Source organism: Haliotis rubra, unplaced genomic scaffold (assembly GCF_003918875.1).
Source record: "Haliotis rubra isolate DU_JTF1 unplaced genomic scaffold, ASM391887v1 Scf54, whole genome shotgun sequence".
Classification (NCBI taxonomy): Eukaryota; Metazoa; Mollusca; class Gastropoda; order Lepetellida; family Haliotidae; genus Haliotis; species Haliotis rubra.
The window spans coordinates 2,859,465-2,874,630 of NW_025767235.1; the positions used below are offsets into that span (position 1 = coordinate 2,859,465).

The window sequence follows — 15,166 nt, forward strand, 5'->3', positions numbered from 1 at the left end:
TTAGTATCGCAACTGCAGCGTGAATCACATGAAACATGGCGCGCAGTACAGCTAGGGCATATTAAATGCGGATCAGCAGCAGAATAAAAAGCGTAATGTGCAACAGTACAGAATTTTTATCAGCGTAATCCACTGCAACAGCAACCGCGTCCGTGCATAAACAGTAGAAAAACGACTAAATATCAATATATAATTGTTGAAGATACTAGCTAAACCTCTATAGATCTCTATCACGAGGGTAACTAACTAAATATAATCAAAGGATATAGTGTGTCGGGACACAGAGCTCTCTCGATCCAGCTCACTGGGCGAAGAAGAAGAGTGAGGCACATGGGTAGAGGTGAAGCCCTCGTTCAGCTTGTGGAAGGGAGGTAACTTCGTGGTGTACTAATTAGTGATTTTACATTGAAGGGAACTTCAATTAGGGAGATACAAGTGTTCCACTATGTTAGCAAGAGGAAGGAGACAAGCAAAAGAGCATGAGTCAGGATAAGGAAAAATAAGGTGCTTGCACCTTTATCAAGCAGATAATGTTTCAGTACATATGTCTTCATCATTTGAACAAAAGCAATCCATACGTCAACTCTGACACCACAGCTTCCAGCTGCCACCTGCAGACTACGCACCATGTATGAGCTCTGGGCAGCTGGCCAGGATGTCCCCACTTCTCTATAGTGAACAGCTGAGGCCCGTTGCTTCCATACAGCTCAGCAAATCCATTCATTGGGACTCGCGATGTCCCTGTGACAAACTGCAGCAATCTTGATCTCATTTCATTGTTGCAGGAGTAGACAGCCTGAAACACAAGTACAGACACATGTATACAGACCAGGTAGTGTGGTTACCTGCGTGTGGTAGTGTGGCAAGTAATGGCAGTAGTAAGTATGCTACATTCAAAGTGTATTCACTTGGGTAAATACATGTTCACCTCAATCAGCAATGTTCCAGCTAGATCATAGCAATACACGCTGGCAGTTGCTGATAGGTTGAACTATGAGCCCTTCCTTAGGCATGTTGACACCATAAGCTGTTGACACTGTCACAACCATTACCCAGTGTAGTCTCCCACTGTTACCCAGTGGAGTCTCTCATTGTTACCCAGTGTAGTCACCCACTGTTACCCAGTGAAGTCTCCCACCGTTACCCAGTGTAGTCTCTCATTGTTACCCAGTGTAGTCTCTCATTGTTACCCAGTGTAGTCTCCCATTGTTACCCAGTGTAGCCTCCCACTGTTACCCAGTGTAGCCTCCCACTGTTACCCAGTGTAGTCACCCACCGTTACCCAGTGTAGTCTCCCACTGTTACCCAGTGTAGTCTCCCACTGTTACCCAGTGAAGTCTCCCACCGTTACCCAGTGTAGTCTCCTATTGTTACCCAGTGTAGTCACCCAGTGTAGTCTCCCATTGTTACCCAGTGTAGTCACCCACTGTTACCCAGTGTAGTCTCCCACCGTTACCCAGTGTAGTCTCCCACTGTTACCCAGTGTAGTCACCCACTGTTACCCAGTGTAGTCTCCTATTGTTACCCAGTGTAGACACCCACTGTTACCCAGTGTAGTCTCCCACCGTTACCCAGTGTAGTCTCCCACCGTTACCCAGTGTAGTCTCCGACCATTACCCAGTGTAGTCTCCTATTGTTACCCAGTGTAGTTTCCCACTGTTACCCAGTGTAGTCTCCCACTGTTACCCAGTGTAGTCACCCACCGTTACCCAGGGTAGTCTCCCACTGTTACCCAGGGTAGCCTCCCACTGTTACCCAGTGTAGTCTCCCACTGTTACCCAGTGTAGTCTCCCACTGTTACCCAGGTGTAGTCTCCCACTGTTACCCAGTGTAGTCTCCCACCGTTACCCAGGGTAGTCACCCACCGTTACCCAGTGAAGCCTCCCACTGTTACCCAGTGTAGTCTCCCACTGTTACCCAGTGTAGTTTCCCACTGTTACCCAGTGTAGTCTCCCACTGTTACCCAGTGTAGTCTCCCACTGTTACCCAGTGTAGTCTCCCACTGTTACCCAGTGTAGTCACCCACCGTTACCCAGTGTAGTCTCCCACCGTTACCCAGTGTAGTCTCCCACCGTTACCCAGTGTAGTCTCCCACCGTTACCCAGTGTAGTCTCCCATTGTTACCCAGTGTAGTCTCCCACTGTTACCCAGTGTAGTCTCCCACTGTTACCCAGTGTAGTCTCCCACTGTTACCCAGTGTAGTCTCCCACTGTTACCCAATGTAGTCACCCACTGTTACCCAGTGTAGTCTCCCACTGCCACAACTGACAACCAGGTTAATGTCTTTATGTCCTAACAGTGTAGTCTCACAAGAAGCATGGACAAACCCCTCTGTCTCCAGTCTACAGTTTCTACCCATGGTTCCCTATTTTCAACATCCCTGATCAGAGGGAGCAGGTAACTCACCTTCCAGAAGTAGAGGATGGTTGGGTGGTTGGGGTTGTACTCTCCCTTGTAAGCTGTATGATTCTTCCAGTCGTTGACGTCAACATCTTGCAGCCCACACATCAACAGCTCCAGCTCATTCTCATCAAATATTTGAAGGTGGTCTCGTGAGATGAGCGAGTTGAAGCCCTTCATCAGCGACTTCATCTGGGATTCTACACGTTGCACGAATCTCCACTTGATCACAAGGCTGCAACAAAATATGGAGAACATTACACACAGGACTTGGGCACAGTTGGCCCAGTTGACTATGGTGCCACTGTTTGAATCTAGTTTTTGGCCTGATTATGTGTCTTGGTTTGTCAGCTCTGTAGCTTTACTCGTGGATGAGTGAGTGAGTTTAGTTTTACACCGCACTCAGCAATATTCCAGTTAAATGGTGGCGGTCTGTAAATAATCAAGTCTGGACCAAACAATCCAGTGATCAACAGCATGAGTATTGATCTACGCAACTGGGATATGAAGACATGTGCCAACCAAGTCAGCAAGCTTGATCCATCCGATCCCATTTGTGGCCTCTTTACGACAAGCATGGGTTACTGAAGATCAGTTCTAACCTGGATCTTCATGGGTCACTCGTGGATGAGGTAAGACCCAGATGTAAACAGGTGGTGATCCACATCAGTTCAGGCTTTACTCAACCACCAAGCTGACATTCAATGATTGAATGAAATACTGTATAAAGCAGTGTCAAACCACTCACTCACTCAACAGGTCAGGTTAACAAATAAAATCGTAAATATTTGAATTTCACTTAAATATCAACAAACAGGCAATAATCTTGAGGCTGGGATGTGTGATGAACATGCTTCTCAAATCGACAGATGGGGTTTTCTTTGGTTTGAACATTTCAACCATTGACGTATACACACAAAGAAATGCTTCTAAAATATGGAGAGTGAAAAAGTAAAATGAACACAATCTCTACTCACTCAATATACTCCATCTTGTTGTCATTGGTGACGATGATGTCCTTGCCACCTGGCTTCAGTTCTCGCTCTGTGATCTGAGGACAACAGTGTGCAACAGTTAGAACCAGTCTTACCCAGCATACAGACACAGTATAAACAGGATACAATCCGGTAACAGAGCTAGGTTCTGGCTTCATCATCCAAGAAGCTATAACATTTGGGACTCTACAATGTCATTCAGGATATACCTTCAACGGAGAAATGAGATTGGCTAGTAGAGCAGATAGCCACTTCAAGGTAAACCTTAGGGGAGGTAACTCCTCCATGACACAATAATCAACACAAGAGGGTTGCAGAACTCAACTTACCTCTCCAAACTGATCTTCCTCTACAGAGAAATGCAGTTCTAGATCTTCAGGGTCGTTTTCCTTGATCCACACCAAGGAGTTGTAATACTCTGAGTCCTAGAGAACAAATGACACTGGATATGTAACATTGTTGTTTTAATCTCAGCTAAAACAAGACCAATCTTACCCCTTTACAAATAAAGCTATCCTGACTTAAAGAAGAAAATACCAATGCATTTAATTTTGAGGACAACATCATAAGTTTTTTTGGATAAAAATGCATTCTCAAAATAGTCCAAAGAATCCCTTCTGATGTATTTGTGAAAAATTGGTCATATTATGCAATTTCCGAATACATACGTAAGACACTTGTACCAAAGAGCTTCAGATAACACACTTAGTTGCTACTGTTGGACACTTAACATCAACGATCATGTCTGTGTACTCCTCTACGGAGCAAAGTGTGAGCTTAGAGAGGAGGTTCTAACCAGCGTACTGCACAGAGCTGGTTGTGGGCACTTACCACAGACTCCATGTCCTGCAAAGTGATGGGCTTCCGCAACATCATCCTGTAGAAAGGACGGATGAAGAATGCTGCAAAGAAAACACTTAGAGATGTCACTTTGATAAGGCTTGCATTACTGACAATAAGTACATGATGCAGCTTCTCACTGAAAAAAACAGCCATCTTCATGATCATGGACACAACAGTTGCACACATGCAATATTGTTAAGACCATGTCAAATTTATCAATCAATGTTAATCAAAGTACCCAGCATCAAGCAGTTTCCCATAATCTACCTGCCATCAAGCAGTTTCCCATAATTTACCTGCCATCAAGCAGTTTCCCATAATCTACCTGCCATCAAGCAGTTTCCCATAATCTACCTACCATCTAGCAGTTTCCACCACATAATTTACCTGCCATCAAGCAGTTTCCCATAATCTACCTACCATCAGCAGTTTCCCATAATCTACCTACATCAGGTAGTTTCCCATAATTTACCTACAAGGAGTGACTATTGAAGGGGAAACAACTATTGCGATAGTGACAGTCTATTGCAACATACTATTGCGATAGCGACAGTCTATTGCAACATACTATTCCGATAGCGACTGTCTAGTGCAACATACTTTTGCGATAGCTAGTCTATTGCAACATACTATTGCAAAGCGATAGTGTATTGCAACATACTATTGCGATAGCGATAGTCTATTGCGACCAACTATTCCAATACTACTGCACTAATTATTTTTCTCCTTGAATTGTCTCATTTGAAGTCAATTCCCAAATGAATGTATAGTTTATATGAAATAAAAACAAGTTGAAGTAGTTTTAGTCTCTTTTAATAACTGTGACAAGAAACTTGAAACCCAGATCAAGTTATCAGTTAAAACATAAACTTATTGTTATTCACAATTTCAAAATAGCATGCCCTGTTTGCCATCATGTTTGTTTAAGAGGTAACAGGGGCGGATAACTCTAAATCAAAGTGAACAAATCTGGTACTTCCTGTATTTTGCTCTGCGCATTTATCAACGAAAGTCAATTACTAAACTGTCGATAGTCACACATACCATTGATGCATTGATAGTTTTTCGTTTCTACCATCCATTAATTGCTATCGGAGATTCAACAACTGCAATCCATCAATAGTTCGATGCATTGTTACAGCACTAGTACCTACCATCAAGCAGTTTCCCATGGAATACTGCCATCCCAGCGACACGACCAATGAACTCAAAATATGATAGATGATCATCGTTTGCCATTCCAGAAAGAGGGTTGATCTGGAGCGTGTAGTTGTCCCTGAAATATAGAGTTCCAGAGTCAGATATACTCTCACAGACAGGTGTACCCTCAGTCAGGTGTACCCTCACAGACAGGTGTACTCTCACAGTCAGGTGTACTCTCACAGTCAGGTGTACTCTCACAGTCAGGTGTACTCCCTCAGTCAGGTGTACTCTCACAGTCAGGTGTACCCTCAGACAGTGTGTACCCTCACAGTCAGGTGTACTCTCACAGTCAGGTGTACTCTCACAGTCAGGTGTACTCTCACAGTCAGGTGTACTCTCAGTCAGGTGTACCCTCAGTCAGGTGTACTCTCACAATCAGGTGTACTCTCACAGTTAGGTGTACCCTCAGTCAGGTGTACTCTCACAGTTAGGTGTACCCTCAGTCAGGTGTACTCTCACAATCAGGTGTTCCCTCACAATCAGGTGTACCCTAAGTCAGGTGTACCCTCACAGATGTACCCTCAGTCAGGTGTACTCTAACAGTCAGGTGTACTCTAACAGTCAGGTGTACCCTCACTGTCAGGTGTACCCTCACAGTCTTTAGTACTCTCAGTCAGGTGTACTCTCACAGTCAGGTGTACTCTCACAGTCAGGTGTACTCTCACAGACAGATATACCCTTACAGTCAGGTGTACTCTCACAATCAGGTGTACCCTCACAATCAGGTGTACCCTCAGTCAGGTGTACTCTCACAGACAGATACACATGCTCAGCCATCACAGGCTATAGACCACAAATATAATTTTGTATATAACAGCAGAAAAATAGACAGAGAGACATGACTGGGAGAAGTTCAGCACTATGTGTGAGGAATAGATTTCCATAAACAAGCATAAAACGAACTGACAGAAAGGACACTCAAATTCTGTATGAGAGGCAATATAAAAGTGACATCAATCTGATCTGAGGATATTGTACATTTTTCCTACTTTCATCAGTCAATTATGACTTGAACAACAAAATCTAATAAAACTATTTATCAGTGGAAGAAAAAGCAGCATTGCGTAGAGGTATTACAACACAAACATCTCATTGCTGACGATATTCTCGATTGATAAGCAGTAGTGGAAAGGGTGATGTATTACAACACAAACATCTTATTGCTGACGATATTCTCGTTTGATAAGCAGTAGTGGAAAGGGTGATGTATTACAACACAAACATCTTATTGCTGACGATATTCTCGATTGATAAGCAGTAGTGGAAAGGGTGATGTATTACAACACAAACATCTTATTGCTGACGATATTCTCAATTGATAAGCAGTAGTGGAAAGGGTGATGTATTACAACACAAACATCTTATTGCTGACAATATTCTCGTTTGATAAGCAGTAGTGGAAAGGGTGATGTATTACAACACAAACATTTTATTGCTGACGATATTCTCGTTTGATAAGCAGTAGTGGAAAGGGTGATGTATTACAACACAAACATCTTATTGCTGACGATATTCTCGTTTGATAAGCAGTAGTGGAAAGGGTGAATGGAACCTATACATACGTGGCTGAGTACTCGAAGAGCCCATAGTAGGGGTTGAACATTTCCTTGGAGAGCAGATAGAACCATTCCCTGGCCACACCACCGTAATCCAGACCAGTCTCTCCATCAAACTCAATCCATAACCTTGTTTTCAGATTGTCTGTGTTCTTCACACTCATGATTATTCTATAGGAATCTTCAAACACATTTCTCCTCCCTACTTTTATGTCGATCTTATTTGGTACATTATTCTGAAAAAGTAAATGCACAAAAATTGTTTAAATAAAGCAAGTGTTTGTTAATACTTAAACATAAAAGATCATCCAGCAAACATCTATCAATTATGCATGCATACATTATTGAAGAAGATTTTAATCAAGACTTGCATTTTGGTTATGGCTGAAAGAAACCTGGCTCATAACAATAAAATTCTACCCCAAAGACCTATGGCAACCATCTTCATTTTCTTTCTTATGTAACACTGCATTCAGCAGTATTACATCTTTGCAACAGCAGTCTGTAAATAATCAACTTTGGACCTGACAATCCAGTGATTGACATAAAGATTTATGCAATGAGTGAGTGAATTTAGTTTACGACGCACTCAGCAATATTTCAGCTATATGGCGGCGGTCTGTAAATAATAGAGTCTGGACCAGACAATCTAGTGATTGACATCAAGAGCATTGATTTATGCAATGGGATACCATGACACACTTTAACCAAGACAGCAAGTCCGACCACCTGATCCTGTAAGTTGCCTGCTACAACAAATACTGTTTGCTGAAGACCGTTTGCAACCTGGATCTTCATGAGTCAAGATAATCAAGGTCGAATGTATAAAATCTTGATGTTTTGAAATCTTGATGTTTTTGGAAAATAATGTTCCACAAAAAAAGTATTCTTACTGGCTTTCTTAACTTGGACCTGAAGTAGTCATACTTCCTCTTATAGTCTCTGGAATAGGGTACAGCCTGAAAACAGCAATTCATAAGTCATTGTAATGGTATCAGTTCCAACAAATTCTAATGTAAGGGTGATAACTTTTGTAGTGTAACCTTGAATTCTCTCCCCTTTGACCATTTCAGACCTCATCAAATATTCAAGCATCACTTACAGCTAACTTATCCACAAAGAATGCAGTATCTATTTAGCAACAAACTTTTATCATTGGTAAACCTGTAAAAAGACTATTTAGGCAGGCATTTTGAAAAGGTAATGTAGAGTGCAAGCATGTTATATTTAACTGTAATAACAGTACTTACAGGACCACCAAGCTTCTGTAACCTAGGATCCTCCCACTGTGTTCCTCTGGTATCTGAAGACAAGCAATCAGGGTTACAGGCACTGGGTATATGGGCCAAGGATTTTTGCTTAAGTTTACAATAACTACTCACATATTGTATTACAAAACATTAAGTAAAACTGTCACATCTTGACCTCTAAGCTCACATCAGGTCTCAGAGTGAGTGAGTGAGTTTAGTTTTACGCCGCTTTTAGCAATATTCCAGCAATATCACGGTGGGGGACACCAGAAATGGGCTTCACACATTGTACCCATGTGGGGAATCGAACCCGGATCCTCGGCGTGATGAGCCAACGCTTTAACCACTAGGCTACCCCACCACCCCCTCAAGTTTCAGAACAGGCACCAGACACACCACTGTGGTCCAAGACTGACTGACTGACTGAGTTTAGTTTTACGCCGCTTTGAGCAATATTCCAGCAATATCACGGCGGGGGACACCAGAAATGGGCTTAACACATTGTGCCCATGTGGGGAATCGAACCCGGATCCTCGGCGTGACGAGCCAACGCTTTAACCACTAGGCTACCCCACCGCCCCTGTGGTCCAAGAACAAAACACATCTGAACCATCCATACACAGGTGTGACCTTCCCTTGATGTTAAACAATGAAGTAATGTTTTTAACTTGAAACACAGACATCTTTCAAAATTATTTTCACAAGGATCAAGTCAAACCATCTCCTATGTATATTATGTATACATTTATTCATCTATTGATGCCAGACTTATGGGGCCTGGAAAAGGTGCAGACTACTATGTGACATGGTTCACAGCCACAGTGGACCCCTCAGACTTACTGTGGTCAATGTAGAACACTCTCCCGTCTGTGTGTGTTCTCTCCTCCCAGCCAGCCTGAAACAAACAAGTGCAACCCTTCAGGTATGCCTAACAATGAACAGAAAATACCATACACCACATATATGTACAACTTAAAACACAGCTATATACGTTCAGGAGTATTGTCTGATATAAATGACCATATACACGTTGAAACATCCATTTCAGGTAAGCCTTACTATGGTCAGAAAAAGACCATATACACATTGAAACATCCATTTTGGGTAAGCCTTACTATGGTCAGAAAACGACCATATACACGTTGAAACATCCATTTCAGGTAAGCCTCAAGGTGGACATTAAACAATGTTTCATCACCAGACACCAGTGTCACACTACTACATACATTAGTTGCTTTGGCATAACAAGCAAAAAAGATACTTATATGGAGCACTGTGTCCCTCAAAATCTATGGCAGATATCTCATGAAAACAGGTATGGTAGCTCAAATTTACAAGACAGACAGTGTCAAGAACTTAGACAATGTACTTACCGGCAAAGGCCCAAGATTTCTTAGCAGGTCTTCATTGGAGGACGGCCTCCATATGCCACTGGGTGTGTCCAGGTTTGGCATAGAGCTTGGTCTTGAGCGGCAGGGATCATCCTGGAGGGAATGATAACATTACTAAGGCAGCAGTTCAGCCGCAAGGGAATAATAAAGTTACTAACACACAGATATAATTGTGTTGTTCATATGAACATGTTTCACCATCATTCTAGTCATTTGTCCAGAAGAAAAGGACCTTGAGTACCACCACTCAGTGCATGTACACAGCACAAACTGAGATTACAGAAAGTTTCTGAGAGCATACCCATGTTGTTATTTGTGTGTTGTGATCAATGAAGAACTTGCGGCCATTGGGTGCCATGCCCATCGCCCATCCAGCAGGAAGTGGCTCCTCATCCCCATCAAGTGGCCTGTGCACCATCGCCCGATGCTGACTCTGTCAATGGAACAGCGGAGTCAGGGAGATAAATGCATTATCTTAACTGCCATTTTCAGGAATAATTGTTTTTGTGCAAACTTCAAACAAATCATTTCTGTTCTCAACAGATGTCATAACATTAATCAGAATTTGCACCTTAATCGGTCTGTTGCAGCAAAACAAATCCACAGTATTGACAAGTTGAGATAATGTGACCTACCACTCACTGCAATCACATACTCAGAATTAACTAAGTGGTTTCCTTCTTACAACAAATATTCACCACCACAAACAATTCCCTAAATCCCTGCATATCGGCACCACGTGACATAACATTACAACTTCACATAACTTCAACATCCCTGATATCAAACTATACTTACTGATGAAGGAGAGAATGGTGGAGTCTGAAACAGAAAGAAATGATACATTTACAACAGCAATCAGCATGAGTGAGATTTAAAAGACAACATCCACTTATCTACCTGTCATGCAGATCCACCTGTCACTTTCTCCTCATTCTCCTCAGTATCCCATCTTCGTCAGTCCCTCCCCAATACACACCTGACAACCAGCATTCACCTTAAGGGCTCTAACATCCATACATGTACATGTTCACCTGCATCCTCAGTATCCCATCTTCGTCAGTCCCTCCCCAATACACACCTGACAACCAGCATTCACCTTAAGGGCTCTAACATCCATACATGTACATGTTCACCTGCATCCTCAGTATCCCATCTTCGTCAGTCCCTCCCCAATACACACCTGACAACCAGCATTCACCTTAAGGGCTCTAACATCCATACATGTACATGTTCACCTGCATCCTCAGTATCCCATCTTCAGATCCAGTCCCTCCCCAATACACACCTGACAACCAGCATTCACCTTAAGGACTCTAACATCCATACATGTACATGTTCACCTGCATCCTCAGTATCCCATCTTTCGCCAGTCCCTCCCCAATACACACCTGACAACCAGCATTCACCTTAAGGGCTCTAACATCCATACATGTACATGTTCACCTGCATCCTCAGTATCCCATCTTCGCCAGTCCCTCCCCTCAATACACACCTGACAACCAGTATTCACCTTAAGGGCTCTCTAACATCCATACATGTACATGTTCACCTGCATCCTCAGTATCCCATCTTCGTCAGTCCCTCCCCAATACACACCTGACAACCAGCATTCACCTTAAGGGCTCTAACATCCATACATGTACATGTTCACCTGCATCCTCAGTATCCCATCTTAGGTCAGTCCCTCCCCAATACACACCTGACAACCAGCATTCACCTTAAGGGCTCTAACATCCATACATGTACATGTTCACCTGCATCCTCAGTATCCCATCTTCGTCAGTCCCTCCCCAATACACACCTGACAACCAGCATTCACCTTAAGGGCTCTAACATCCATACATGTACATGTTCACCTGCATCCTCAGTATCCCATCTTCGTCAGTCCCTCCCCAATACACACCTGACAACCAGCATTCACCTTAAGGGCTCTAACATCCATACATGTACATGTTCACCTGCATCCTCAGTATCCCATCTTTTGCCAGTCCCTCCCCAATACACACCTGACAACCAGCATTCACCTTAAGGGCTCTAACATCCATACATGTACATGTTCACCTGCATCCTCAGTATCCCATCTTAATCAGTCCCTCCCCAATACACACCTGACTGACACCAGCATTCACCTTAAGGGCTCTAACATCCATACATGTACATGTTCACCTGCATCCTCAGTATCCCATCTTCATCAGTCCCTCCCCAATACACACCTGACAACCAGCATTCACCTTAAGGGCTCTAACATCCATACATGTACATGTTCACCTGCATCCTCAGTATCCCATCTTCATCAGTCCCTCCCCAATACACACCTGACAACCAGCATTCACCTTAAGGGCTCTAACATCCATACATGTACATGTTCACCTGCATCCTCAGTATCCCATCTTCCATACATGTACAGTCCCTGCATCCCAATACACACCTGACACACACCAGCATTCACCTTAAGGGCTCTAACATCCATACATGTACATGTTCACCTGCATCCTCAGTATCCCATCTTAGGTCAGTCCCTCCCCAATACACACACCTGACAACCAGCATTCACCTTAAGGGCTCTAACATCCATACATGTACATGTTCACCTGCATCCTCAGTATCCCATCTTAAGTCAGTCCCTCCCCAATACACACCTGACAACCAGCATTCACCTTAAGGGCTCTAACATCCATACATGTACATGTTCACCTGCATCCTCAGTATCCCATCTTGGCCAGTCCCTCCCCAATACACACCTGACAACCAGCATTCACCTTAAGGGCTCTAACATCCATACATGTACATGTTCACCTGCATCCTCAGTATCCCATCTTAGATCAGTCCCTCCCCAATACACACCTGACAACCAGCATTCACCTTAATGGGGCTCTAACATCCATACATGTACATGTTCACCTGCATCCTCAGTATCCCATCTTAGATCAGTCCCTCCCCAATACACACACCTGACAACCAGCATTCACCTTAAGGGCTCTAACATCCATACATGTACATGTTCACCTGCATCCTCAGTATCCCATCTTGTCAGTCCTCCTCAATACACACCTGACAACCAGCATTCACCTTAAGGGCTCTAACATCCATACATGTACATGTTCACCTGCATCCTCAGTATCCCATCTTCATCAGTCCCTCCCCAACACACACCTGACAGCCAGCATTCACCTTAAGGGCTCTAACATCCATACATGTACATGTTCACCTGCATCCTCAGTATCCCATCTTCGGTCAGTCCCTCCCCAATACACACCTGACAACCAGCATTCACCTTAAGGGCTCTAACATCCATACATGTACATGTTCACCTGCATCCTCAGTATCCCATCTTCGTCAGTCCCTCCCCAATACACACCTGACAACCAGCATTCACCTTAAGGGCTCTAACATCCATACATGTACATGTTCACCTGCATCCTCAGTATCCCATCTTTGTCAGTCCCTCCCCAATACACACCTGACAACCAGCATTCACCTTAAGGGCTCTAACATCCATACATGTACATGTTCACCTGCATCCTCAGTATCCCATCTTCATCAGTCCCTCCCCCAATACACACCTGACAACCAGCATTCACCTTAAGGGCTCTAACATCCATACATGTACATGTTCACCTGCATCCTCAGTATCCCATCTTCATCAGTCCCTCCCCAATACACACCTGACAACCAGCATTCACCTTAAGGGCTCTAACATCCATACATGTACATGTTCACCTGCATCCTCAGTATCCCATCTTCATCAGTCCCTCCCCAATACACACCTGACAACCAGCATTCACCTTAAGGGCTCTAACATCCATACATGTACATGTTCACCTGCATCCTCAGTATCCCATCTTCATCAGTCCCTCCCCAATACACACCTGACAACCAGCATTCACCTTAAGGGCTCTAACATCCATACATGTACATGTTCACCTGCATCCTCAGTATCCCATCTTCATCAGTCCTCCCCCAATACACACCTGACAACCAGCATTCACCTTAAGGGCTCTAACATCCATACATGTACATGTTCACCTGCATCCTCAGTATCCCATCTTCATCAGTCCCTCCCCAATACACACCTGACAACCAGCATTCACCTTAAGGGCTCTAACATCCATACATGTACATGTTCACCTGCATCCTCAGTATCCCATCTTCGTCAGTCCCTCCCCAACACACACCTGACAACCAGCATTCACCTTAAGGGCTCTAACATCCATACATGTACATGTTCACCTGTATCCTCAGTATCCCATCTTCATCAGTCCCTCCCCAACACACACCTAATTCCAAGATTTGTCTGCAAGGGCTCTAACATCCCCTGATTGTAGTGTGTAACTTACCCTTTCTGTGCTTGTGCTTGTGGTTTCGGTCTCATCACTGTTGGAGTGGACACTGATGGTGTCGTCCTGACTGATGTGGCGTCGCTGCAGGTAGAGCTGAGCTGCCTCCATGCTTCGCTGACGATTCATCTCCTGTTCCGACACCTCGGTGATAGTGCTACGAAACAAGGCAGCAGCCATTACAACAGATGCCAGGTACATGCAATAAATTCATATGTTCCTATTCCCCATGGAACCTCTCAAGTACACAGCATGTTAGCTAGGCTCATCACATCCTCATATCTACATTCCATCAGGAGATATACTACAGATAACAAGAGGACAATATCCCCCACAAAGGTAAAATACTCTTCATGAATATGTCAACTAGGTATGACAATGACAAATGTTTTGGCTTGTATATAGTAATAGAAATAGAGAAATACTGTTGATTTATGTCATTAGGTTTGTAAATACCCACAAAGTGGAAGGAGTGTAGTGAATGGTTTTAAAGTTCTGCTCCAGAGAGGAGCACTACCACCAATTTCAGTCAAAGTAAAGCTTGTTGCCATGGAAATGCAAACAAATAATTTTATTTTAAATTATAATAGCATGGAACCAACATCTTCCAGAGTAATATGACACAGAAGGGGTTGTGAGAGAGAGTGGGGCTGGTCCTTACACACACTAGTTAGATCACTAGTTCAGATCAGTATTGCTAGTTGCTCATTGCTAGTTAATATCACGATTATTGCAAGTATTGTATTTCTAGTTGTATTGCTAGTTGCAAGTATTGCGATGATTCAAGTTGTATACAAGTATTGCTAGTTGTATGAGTAATGTAGTTTATGGTATTGCAAGGTGTATCTGACAGTATTGCTAGTTGTATCACAGTATTGCTAGTTGTATCGCAGTATTGTTAGTTGTATATCTGAGTATTGCTAGTTGTATATGAGTATTGCTAGTTGTATCACAGTATTGCGAGTTGTATATAAGTATTGCTAGTTGTATAGTATCACAGTATTGCTAGTTGTATACGAGTATCGCTAGTTGTATACGAGTATTGCTAGTTGTATAAAAGGAAGGAACGAAGTTAGTACTGCAGACCCTGTGACATATCTCAATCATGAAAATATGAGCAGCTTGTCGATTGGATGTTATATTTGGATGTTGATTGTTGATTGGATGTTATACTGTGTACTGTTGGGA

At 43.3% G+C, this 15,166-nt stretch overlaps 1 protein-coding gene across 5 annotated transcripts in view; it reads right to left on the bottom strand.

The window, feature by feature from the left end:
* Positions 1-538: 538 nt before the first annotated feature.
* LOC124253397 (E3 ubiquitin-protein ligase NEDD4-like) overlaps positions 539-15,166 on the bottom strand; it is an 80,440-nt gene continuing 65,812 nt past the window's right edge. For all 5 annotated transcript variants that reach the window (XM_046687150.1, XM_046687151.1, XM_046687152.1 and 2 more), the window contains exons 10-23: positions 13,979-14,135; positions 10,437-10,460; positions 9,940-10,071; positions 9,621-9,731; positions 9,088-9,142; positions 8,248-8,300; positions 7,891-7,956; positions 7,004-7,233; positions 5,393-5,514; positions 4,227-4,297; positions 3,725-3,820; positions 3,378-3,451; positions 2,407-2,635; positions 539-796 (exon numbers count right to left, since the gene is read on the bottom strand). In XM_046687150.1, coding sequence (XP_046543106.1) covers positions 554-796; positions 2,407-2,635; positions 3,378-3,451; positions 3,725-3,820; positions 4,227-4,297; positions 5,393-5,514; positions 7,004-7,233; positions 7,891-7,956; positions 8,248-8,300; positions 9,088-9,142; positions 9,621-9,731; positions 9,940-10,071; positions 10,437-10,460; positions 13,979-14,135 — 1,663 coding nt within the window. In that variant the 3' untranslated portion in view covers positions 539-553. The remainder of the gene's footprint in view (positions 797-2,406; positions 2,636-3,377; positions 3,452-3,724; positions 3,821-4,226; positions 4,298-5,392; positions 5,515-7,003; positions 7,234-7,890; positions 7,957-8,247; positions 8,301-9,087; positions 9,143-9,620; positions 9,732-9,939; positions 10,072-10,436; positions 10,461-13,978; positions 14,136-15,166) is intronic.